Source organism: Ascidiella aspersa, chromosome 8 (assembly GCF_963924565.1).
Source record: "Ascidiella aspersa chromosome 8, kaAscAspe10.2, whole genome shotgun sequence".
Lineage (NCBI taxonomy): Eukaryota > Metazoa > Chordata > Ascidiacea > Phlebobranchia > Ascidiidae > Ascidiella > Ascidiella aspersa.
The window spans coordinates 12630552-12642092 of record NC_139454.1 but is presented as its reverse complement, the minus strand read 5'-3'; the positions used below and the strand labels follow the sequence as shown (position 1 = coordinate 12642092).

At 35.0% G+C, this 11541-nt stretch overlaps 1 protein-coding gene across 1 annotated transcript; it reads right to left on the bottom strand.

The window, feature by feature from the left end:
• Nucleotides 1-5951: 5951 nt before the first annotated feature.
• Nucleotides 5952-10848, bottom strand: LOC146136191 (uncharacterized). The gene is made up of 7 exons (XM_083395374.1): nt 10597-10848; nt 10032-10185; nt 8596-8723; nt 7072-7197; nt 6963-7010; nt 6803-6905; nt 5952-6647 (listed from the first exon to the last, which is right to left on the bottom strand). The coding sequence occupies exons 1-7, from the start codon at nt 10748-10750 to the stop codon at nt 6410-6412; spliced, it is 951 nt and encodes a 316-aa protein (XP_083251500.1). The 5' UTR covers nt 10751-10848; the 3' UTR covers nt 5952-6409.
• Nucleotides 10849-11541: the final 693 nt, after the last annotated feature.

Here is an 11541-nt window from a genome sequence, read left to right as displayed (position 1 = left end):
ATAGGAAGTCTTAAGTCCACGCAGCGTCAGGCTGTAGACAGCAAGAATAGGTGAAATGTTACACGGCGCCTTCATGCCGAATTTTTTTCAAAACAAATATAGGCCATATTGCTTTAATAACTTCAGGTACGGTATGTATGCTTTTTAACGCTAAACAAAGTTTTGGTTCAACATCCTTGAACGTTTTATTTCACCTATTTTGCTCGTTTAGCGTAGACATATAGTTTTGGAGAAATCTCGTGGCCCTTGGCGTCTTTGGTGTCGAAATAAACTCGTCTGTAAAATAATACCTTTTTACCACTTTTTTAATTAAAATAAAGTATTATAAAATTCATATATTTACCTAAGTGAAAATAAAACCCTTACCTAAGTGAAATAAAATATCAAACGTAAATTGAATAAAAGCAAATACAAAACGTCGTTTTAATCAATTATTTGGTTGTCTCGTAAAATATTTTTCAAATTCTGCAGAAAACTTATTTCTGACTCGTATTTGAGGTCTTCGGTTATCGAATTCGGTAGGCTACGTTGTTTTTACATTTTGTTAGCCTATTTTCGTAAATCGGAATATAAAACTAGTAGGCCTATACCAAGGGGCGTAAGGTGGGTTCGAAATCTCAGTAAACAATTATCACAAAACTAAAACCGTGATTGCTGCAATGTTACATCGGCAACATTGCACCTGGAATTGAAAACACATCGGTGCTTATCGCCGCCTAATCACCGGTCGTTATCTTTGTTTCATTTAGTCGCTTGTCACCGACTCAAGTAATCCCAAAGTCTCAAACAAGCCTGATAACGAAAATATATTTTATAGTTGAAAGTGAAACGAACATTCTCAACAACGTAGAAAACGGGCGTGTAAGCTACAGCAAACGTCTCCACCGCAGGTCGCTCTATTGAATGTTTTTATTAGCCTCAATCTCGAAAAGGAGCGCTTGACCGTCGCCTTTTGAAAACAATTAAAATGCCGACGAACTATAGGTTCCCGCTAAACTGACAATAAATGGCCGTCTTAATTTCAGTCATAAGCCATGCTTGTGTTTTTGTTGCACAGTTTCAGTTGAATAATTTACTAATTATACAGAGTTAAAAAAGGGCGATTTTGAAGCAACGCTTCATATCATCGGCGAAATTAAACTACAAATATCACCAAATTTATTGATAAGCATCGTTAATTTTGCTGACAACGAATTGCAACAGTTTGTGATTGATACGTCACAGATGCTGTTCTGACACCGCAATTCCATAGCGTTTTGCGCGCAATTGAAATTACTTGACAATCGGATGTGAATAAGACAATCGGACTTGAATACGAGTGGTGTTGCAATTTTTCTAACGTCAAATAGACTACTTTAAACAGCCGTAAGCTCCTAACAATCGCCGTTTTTAGCGTCAAGAACAGGGGTCGGCAACCTACGGCCCGCGGGATGAAATCCATCCGGCCCGCCGCCTCTTTGACAAACTTGGCACGATTCCATTTCAAATACTTTTTAACTATTTTAACTACCTAAGTGCGAAAAATTTTCGAAAGATTCTTCTCTAATGATTCTTCTCCATTCGGTTTGTTTACGTTTTGACGCTGTCTTTTGAATATAGATCAGCGCTTCTTTACCGTTGTGCCGTGGAAGGCTGCCAAGTGCGTCGTGGACAAACGGAAAACGTATTCACAAATATTGGACATACATTTTTTAGAATTTTTTTATTTTTTATGGTCGGCAATGTAGGCTAATGAAAACTTGTAAGAAATGGCGTTTTACCAAAATAAAATCGCACATTTTTAGGCGCAAAAAATATCCGAGGTCCGGCTGAATTCCGTAGTTTTAACATTTTAATAACATAATTCTTAGTAAACATTTTGTGCGGCCCGCAGAGACCTTTATGAGGTTGGTTTTGGCTCGCGATTACAAAAAGGTTGCCGACCCCTGAGTCTAGAATACACGACACGTAAAAATTTCCGGGCCCGTACCCGCTAGGGGTTTCATAACACACACCCCAGATCCCCTAGGTGATTCGGGTTACTGATCGTGTGACACAGTGGCGTATCCAGTGAGGCTGGGGTGTGTGACCCCCTTCCCTCCCTTTTTGTGAGTGATATCGTGTTTTTGTCAGGGTTTAGCAAACTGTCCGAAGCGGCAATGTTTTTAATGTATTTGGGTCACGCGACTTAAGCTAATGCGTAACCAAAATCTAACGCAAAACTCCGTTTTCGTCTTTGTTTGATCAACCGTAAAACGCAGTACTCGGTAAAAACAATCTTCGTTTAGTATTACAGGTGACGAAAGGCGTGCCTGTAATTTAAGTCTTGGTTTAGTTTTTCGCCTGGCAGGAGTGTCGACGACGCACGTGTTCGCATTTGCTGGACGTTAATTGTTTCTGATTAGAACGTTTTATGACGTCATTAAAATCACTATTTAATGACGTCACACCCTTCACTGTTTTCTGACGTCATTATTTATTAACGTCAGAAGGAAAATAGTGGAATTCCCTAAGTTGAAAATTCGGGACACCCCCTTTGAAACGGTCACGCTACGCGCCTGAGTATACCCTTTCCACTGGCCAATTAGATCTGCCCATCTTTAAACAATAACTTACTTGCATAAATAAGCAGGTAAATTATCCGTATAATAGTAAAAAATAAATTTTATACAACTTCAACAAGTATGACATAACATAGGTATAAAAATTGAAAAAACTTGCAAAAAAACACGCTTATTTTCTTTAGATTGATATGTTGTTAAATTGCCGGGCGCCTATTGAAACGTTGTTGTGCTGAAGCGATGGCTACCATGGGGTGCTTTCAAGAGTAGTTAAGAATTGTCGCCATACCTAATGGCATATAGACTTAATCGCACAGGCAACGTCTAATCTAGGTCAGCCTTCCCCTACCTAATAGTCGTAGTACCGTCTAAATCGGAATAAGTCGTAATACTCGTAAACCCAACGAATAAAACCTAAATAGCCCGAATCTGGCCTATACAACGCTTTACCTAACCCAAAATCCCACCCATAAGTACATCATTAACTCTCCTAATAATTTCAACCCAACCTATTTTCTAATCCCACCCATTACCCAGAAATAACTCGAAACAGGACGGCCGATGTCAGACCCAGACTGATGGCCCCCGATCGTCCCATACCTCCGACCCACCTACAGTTTCAGGCCTTATTTTAGCCATTGAGACCTCACTCCTATGAATTTAGGACGAATTCTGACCGGTTTAGGTCTTATCCAGACGATTTCAATCTTATACTGTACTGCAGTGCTTTCCAACTAGAAAGTCGCGACCTATTGGTGGGTCGCGAAGCATTTCTAAATGTTACAGTTTTGTTTTAGATCGTTAAATGATTGCATTAAGATTACGTAACATTTATGCAACAATAATGTAACAAATATACGTAACAATTTTTTTCATTTATGCAACAATAATGTAACAAATATACGTAACAATTGTTTTGTCGCATTAACTATTACAGTACGTACGCCAGTAGTAAAGATGAAGGTTTTATGTAACTGTTAATTTGATTTCCAATTTTTGTGTAAATTAAACGTTTCTGCTGAGCTACCTCTAATCGTTTATCGTTAAAATACCAAAGCAAATGCGCCATTTTAATCTCCTGAAGAACAACACTACAATATAGTGATTTATTTACGCATTTAAGTTTCCATGATCAATGACCAAGGGTTTCAGTGCAACACACACTTAATGATGAGCTCATGCCTTATCTTGATTTCCCAGCTTCACGTCAATGTAAGACTGGTAAGCTCTATTAGGTCATCCTTATGTTCTGGTATCAGCAACTTAAGTTTAGAATATAAGTGCATATATACATTAAGCAATAACCCAAATTTCCACGCACATTCACATGACTACGATATGAAGCTACCAGAAGCTACACAGCACAAAAAAAACAAAGGCAAAATAAACATATTTATGACAAAAATTTTAAGAAAAAAATTATACCGCAATACTAAGAATCGCGTATATATTATAAATTAAAAAAAAATGCTTGATCCATGATTTTATCTAAAAAATTCGGGTTGCGCAAAAAAATACGTTTCCACTGATATAAAACTTGCTACAAGTTTAAGGGGGGAAAGTATTTATTAGCGTCGATAACCGATATTAATATTCATGACCGATCGCGGCATCTTGATACTGCTCCAGACGGCTCGATTCTAATCCTAATCGCGGCGATTTTTAAACGGCTCCAGAATAGTCAATTCGACTCGGAATCGATGAAGATTTTTACACGCTGCTTTAGTCTACTCTATCTTGCCAAACAAACAAATTTTGAAGAAAAAATTAAAGTTTTCAAAATTTCATATTCACAACTACATAGGCGAAATATCGCGATTTTTCGTCCTGGCAACATCCGGCCAAAACGATTCGATATTGCCAATAGCCCCAATAATGACCTATATTAACATAAAGACATTTGTCACACTCTTCTAATGATCCCACATTTGTCATAATTTTGGCTTGGATAAGTGGTTCAGTAGGCGATAGCCGATAATATCGATATTAATATTCATAACCGATCGCGGCAATTTTCAAATGGCTCTAGATTGCTCAATTCAATTTGAGGATCGAGCCGTCTGGAGCAGTATCAAGATGGCCGCGATCGGTCCTGAATATTAATATCGGTTATCGACGCTAATAAATACTTTCCCACCCAACTTGTAGCAAGTTTTATATCAGTGGAAACGTATTTTTTTGCGCAACCCGAATTTTTTAGTTAAAATCATGGATCAAGCATTTTTTCTTATTTTATTGCAAATATTAATGTTTTTTTTAATTTTTATATATTTTTTTTAAACTCATAACATATAGGCGATTCTTAGTATAGCGGTATAATTTTTCTACTGACGAATGTACTGATAAAAATTTTCTTTATTGAATCTTTCCCTTTATTACCAGTTAACTGCATACCTTTCTTGTGTTTTGAAACTCTTATGATTGCAACTGTATTTTATGTGATATGCCACTGTAAAACCTTTTTTAACTGTGTGTTTGCCGACCCAGGGGATTCATATTTTATGTGGTGTTTTGTATCAATACAAAACAATTTCATTGCTTTTCGATTCCTTTTCACGGCGTTAGGGATATAAAAATAATGGACTTATAAAACACATCTTTAACAACTTTTCCAACGTTTTTTTTAATGAAGGTAACTTTGTTAACATGTGTTTGCTAGCATAGTAAAGGGGCCGCGTAGTTTTTAAAGTTCCTTTCCTACAATGCATCGTATTATAGTTTTCTAGTAATCACGTTAAAAAACACCCTTCAAACGCTAAAGTGTAGCTTATTTAAGTTTATACTAAAATACATGACAGTTTTAACCTCATTTGTGCAAAATATTAACTATATTAAAAACAACAACAATGATTATGAAGAACTTACACCATTTTAAAATTATAAAAAGTGACAAATAAACAATTTGGAAATGAAGTAAAATAAATTGTAACATCTTAGGAGAGTAGAGTAAAATCATAATATACTTTTTTTAAATGTTGTATTAGGTAACAGTTAACAGAAATTAGAAACAATCACATAGTTGCATGCACCATCTAGACCAGTGGGACCCCTGTGGGTCCGCAAAACGTTATTCAAAACGTATTACTAATTTAATTAACGCTAAGCAATAACTAACGCTTGGTAACATGCTTAATCACAATCTTGGTAAGTGATAAAATCACAGTGTACATGTTGTAAATCGCATCGAGTGTGACAAAACACTTCCATTGTGATGTAACACAATAAATTGTAAAATGGAAGGCAGAGGAATTACAACAGTTCATATGTACTGGATTTTGATTTATGCTATCATTCTCAAAGATAACGTCTAGCATTGTCAAAAACACTACCACGCATTTTAAGACTTGCTTCGGCGATGCAGCAGCAGAAATCACTTAAAGGTGTCATAAAGTAAATTGGTGTTGTAAAGAACTAAACGCAGATATCACACCAGAAATATGTTAGGGGTCCGCGACCATTTGAAAGCATCAAAAAGGGGTCACCAGTACAAAAAGGTTGAGAACCACTGATCTAGACATTTCATATTTTAACGTTAGAGCAGTAACGCAAATTCCTAAAACATATTGCAAACAACGCACTATGCAGAAAACAATAGTTTAGCAACATTGTTTAAGCTCCAAATGAATATATGAAACACGAAACTGTTTTTTTTTATTCAGTGTAAACTAAAAGAGTTTGTTCAGGAACAGGCAGCCATTAAACCGGCAATCACAAAAATAAATACATATATAGCACACTAAGACCTGAAGGTGGCCAAAAAGCAAATATCAATTGACACAAATTGAGCATATCTAAACATGTTAAAACAATTACACTCAGGTTAAGATAAGGCACACAAGGAAAGAAAAAATTTAGATACGCAAAAATAATTAATCTAAAGTATTGTTTTTGGCGGTGTCCAATTGATTGTTATTTATTTTTCGTTTTTCCGGCTTGCCGTTGACACATTTTTGAAAACTAGTATCAATTGCTTGGCCTAGGTTTCCACAGCACCTTAAATGTTGCACATTGGGGTACAAAACTCCATAACAACACATCCTTAGTCTCGTATCAAAGACCCTACTCCCACAACATGCAACTATCGTTGAATCCATTCCTGGCTTTAATCTGTGTGTATTAACGAGAAGGTTGTGAAGTATATGTTTTGAGATATAAAATATTGTATATGAATGTAACTTTCACCTTATTTTTATATTTAATATACCCATGTTTTGGTAAATATTACTTAGAGAGGTGATTTCAAAGGTAGATTTAAAACATACCTGATTTTGTCATCGCAGCACAATGCATATGCTGAATTGTAACCTTGATCAACACAACAGCGATCCTGGTTCATTTCCAATGAACAAGAATACAGCTTGAATACTAAAAACCAAAAAAAATTACTAAAAAAAAATAAACAAAATAAAAAGCAATACTTACAGGAATGTGAGTTCAAGTGAAGATCGTGATAATCTGCATTGTTTCCACCTGTAAAAATAATTTAAGATTGACAATCTTTTTTTTACCTAAAAAAATAAACTTAACTTACAATATTTGTTGGTATCGATGTCAAACAGCTTTGGGCTGTATGATCTTCGGTTGGTTGCAAAACATTCAGCTGCGTTTCGATCACATTCACAAAGTGCATTCTGGTAGGGTGAATTTTTGTCTGCATCTACATAGAAAGGTGGAGATAACATATAATTGTTAAGAGTACATTCTAAATCGCTTGTCACAACAATCTATGTTACAAATCAAAACAGGGTGAAATAAATTAATTTTTTGTTGTGTCCACCAATTAGCACTTCCAGGCGAATTATCACAAGGGCGAAATTGTCACAAGCCAAAAATGACAGCACGCCATCTTGGTATTTCCGTTCAACAAAATTGTTTTCCAATATAGTTTAACATGTCTTACTATTTCGGTGCAAATGTTCTTCAAATATTAGCATTTATTTACACGTACATATAGACAAATTAAATGGTAGTTTTGGTCAACATTAACGTTTACATTTTTCGATGTGAAAGGATTTAAAGTTGTTTTTTAATCAGAAGTTAGATAATTTGCTTCAGAAAAACAACAATTGTCCCACATCACTAAATGCCACCAAGCAAACGTGATCTTTGCATGTTGTGTTTAGATTTTTTATATACTTCAATCGGTCTTTATAAACCACTATTATTTAGTTCAAAATCTCCACCTAACAAATACTTTTAAGCAAATCAGATGCTCAGCCAAACAACAACTTCATACTACATGCGTAGGACGTTTTACCATGTGCAATTCGTTTGGTAATTTAGTTGTTGGGAGTTACGCATGATTGCATTGTAAGCAATTTTATAGAGCTATCAGTCGTTAAAGTAAAAAAATAAACAATTCTAGTGGGTCTGAAAACAATATTCAAATTTTGCTTGGGCGGTGGCTAGTCAGGTGTTCGGGTGTCAATCATAGCGAAAAGGCGGTAAAATCTAAACCCTGCAAAGCACAACTTTTCTAACATTTGTTTTTTAAAGATTTTTATCTCCAATGGTCTCCTAGAGCCCATACGATCACTATTTTGCAAGAATAATAAAACATGATACCTTGAGTACCCCAATTATACTCAACCAAAGTTTATAAAATGTGCCCAAATTGGAAATTTTAAACCTACATACAAACAAAAAAGGCTCAAATTGATTTTACTATCTACCTATTTAAATATATAATTAATTATAATTATATTGATTTTATCTAGCTATTTAATCATATTTTACTTATCTACCTATTAAATCATATACAGTTTATTTTACATATTCACTTTGCAGGATGCTAAACACAGTTAACAAAAGATTATGTTAAATCCATCAGTCATGAAAATGTACACATAACTTGCAAAGACAGATTTGCAAGTTTAAAAAATAGTAAAATTGTTGGTTTTAAATAAAAAGCAAGCTAAATACTATTTTAAAAGTAAAATATTGGCAAATATATCGTCCGAAATTAACTGAGAGTTATATTAGAAGGGCTGTAACATTTGCTGTATTATCAGTAAATTGATCTATATCTAATTTGTACTAAAATTTAATAGTTTACCACATTCAACCAGATGGTTCTTGCATGTATAATCATAGTCGGAAAAGTAGCTTCCCATTGCAGATTCACTAAAGCTCTTAGTTAATGCATCTGCTTCATCGTAACACAAATCATGATCATAGCAGCATCTGAATAGTAACAAATTATGTTATAAATAAATGCTGTTGAAACGATTTCACTTTTTATTCACCAAAATATAACGAAAAAATTGGCAGCACCTTATAAAAATATACTTATAATCATAGGCACCAAACTTTCAAAATTTCAGGGTGTTTTTTTGAAACAGTACAAAATGCTTACTAATCACCAAAACGTTAACAGCTCTTAAAAATTGATGTTGCGAAATTGTGATATCATTGAAACACTGCGTTGCGTCTGTAATTTTGTCAAAACAAATTGTATTTTAGTAAAGCAAATGCGCGCTTTGTCCTGTCATTGAACGACAAAGGTAAAGTTACTATAGTGGCAATCTACTCTGCTTATAATAAAGAAATGCTCTACATGCTGTCTGCCACTGAAAATACATCCCCTTATACAGAAACTTCAAAAATTTACTCAAAACAAAAAAGCAAAAGTCCCATAAGTTAAGTAATAACAAAGATTTTCAAAATTTTTTCACACATTAATTCAGGCGACATATTTTTAATAACCTATTCCTGAATAACTGGCATAAATATTAATATTAATAATTTTTAAGTTATTGGTAAAAATTTCTGATCGATATCTTGTACTTCCGAAGATACAAGATGATAATTGAGCTGCGTGCATCCCTTTGGTAAACCCAGGACGTTAAAAACGTTTGCACACCGTTCAACACTTCTGTTTATAATAATAATAACACCAGATGTTTGTGGTTTTTGACATTTGACAAGAGCTTTTCTAAACTCTTTGTGGCATAGTTATAGAATAAACTTGCAATGGTTACAATTATCTAAAGTTCACAAATGGGAAGCAACATTAAATATTTAAATGCATAATTAAGCAGAAAAACATGGATGCTTTCTATTTCTCTTATTTACAGGTTTGTAGTTCTAAATGCCTCGTAAGTCCTAGTTTGTGCAAGTTGAGTCACCTCCCAGTTGATCAACAGCAGTAGGTTATAAAGCTACAATTTTTTTCCCCAGACCTCCTAAAACTACCACTAGTCTGGGAACCAAATGGTTTGCCAAAAATTTATTTAAAAAAATAAGGAATCTTGGCAGTTAGGTATATCACAAGGTCTTAAAATTAATTTCTATGATACAGAAAGCTTTCCTTTTGTAATTTTTGGTATACCATAAAATGACTGCATTTGGCATTTCTAACATTGTCGATAATATCTAATATTAGACAGTACGTGTGATAAGCATACTTTCATTTTTATTTTAAAAATATTTCCGCTACTTTAAGGCACACTCTGCAGACATACATTAAAGTATTTAGTTATAGCTTCCTACTTGTCAGTGTCATCGAGAGGTTGACCAGCACCTTTATATCCACAGTAACAACCATAATCACCATATGTTGATAAAACTTGGGCCCATGGCTGAATACAAAGGATCACATTTTGAAAGTTAAACAAGCTTCGTTTGGATCTATGATGAAGGATGTCTATATCCAAGTATTGAAAAAATAAAAGGTAATGAATAAAACAACCAAATGAAATTATGTGAGGTCCAGAAAAAAAAACAAAAAAGCTTTTAGAGCACTTTAACTATCCATAAGGTGAAAGGCTTCTGAAGTGTATACATTTTGTTGAAAATAGTAAAATCCCTGAATGACCAGACTAATAGTTTATCACTCATTGGCCAGTCTGGAAAATATGACAAATCTTGCCGTGCACTACCTAAAACGGGGTGCCTGGGTAATTCGAAGGTCAAGAAAGTGTATTTTTTATTTTCATAGTTGCACGTTTGGTATTTTTACAACACTCGCGGCTGGGTGGAAGTTCAACACTGGGCAAACTACAAGGGCAAATTAATTAAATATAATTAAAAATAAGATGATAAAAACGTCACATACCAGAGGAAGACTCTTTAGCATCTATTAGCAGTGAATTTTGCAACCAATTAGAAACTTCAACACTTTCTATTTCCAGCATGGTCCACATAAAAATATCCAGTAAAACAACTGTGTATAGCCACTTCATTTTCCAAAGCGATTGTGTTTTATTCATATTTCACAACAATGGACGCCAACGGATTACACCTACAAACTGCGCCCTTTTGATGATAGTAAATAAGGCCGCAGTGTGAGTTATCTTGGTTTTAAACCTTTATTTTCACGCCCACAAAATGCTCAAAGTGAGTTCATTCATTGAACATAAATCTGTTACTACGCCGTCGTACGATTGTCAGTCACGCGTAAAGGTCACGTCAAATTTGACCCAACGTAACCTCTAGTTCAGTGGTTCTTAAACTGGTGGGCGCGCCCCCTTGGGGGACGTGTGAGATTTACAAGGGGGAGCGAGAAATTGACAAACTCTGTATGAAGTATGACTAAACATTAAGGCGAAGTGATATTTCCCTGCTACTAATACTCGAATTAAACATTTGGTATCCAAAAAACAGTTATATCCTTCGCGTCAATGCAACTTACCTGGAAATAAATTGCTGTTCTGCTTTATGTTTTTTGATTTTGAAACAATGTGGGGCGCGAGTTTTGTTAAAACTGGAAAAGGGGGCGTGCCTCAAAAAGTTTTAAGAACCACTCTAGCATATCCAAACGTTAAAGGACTCAGCAGACTCCAACCACAAGACCGAGATAAGAACAGCACAAACGTCAGAATAAAGCACAATTCGGAACAAGGTCAAAATAGGACTAGTACATAATGGTATTAGTACCGTCTAAATCGGAATAAGTCCTAAACCCGTCGGAATAAAACCTAAAAGGTCAGAATCAGACCTAAACATCAGTTTAACTAACCCCAAACCCCACCCCAAGTACATCACTAACTCCCCTAATAAT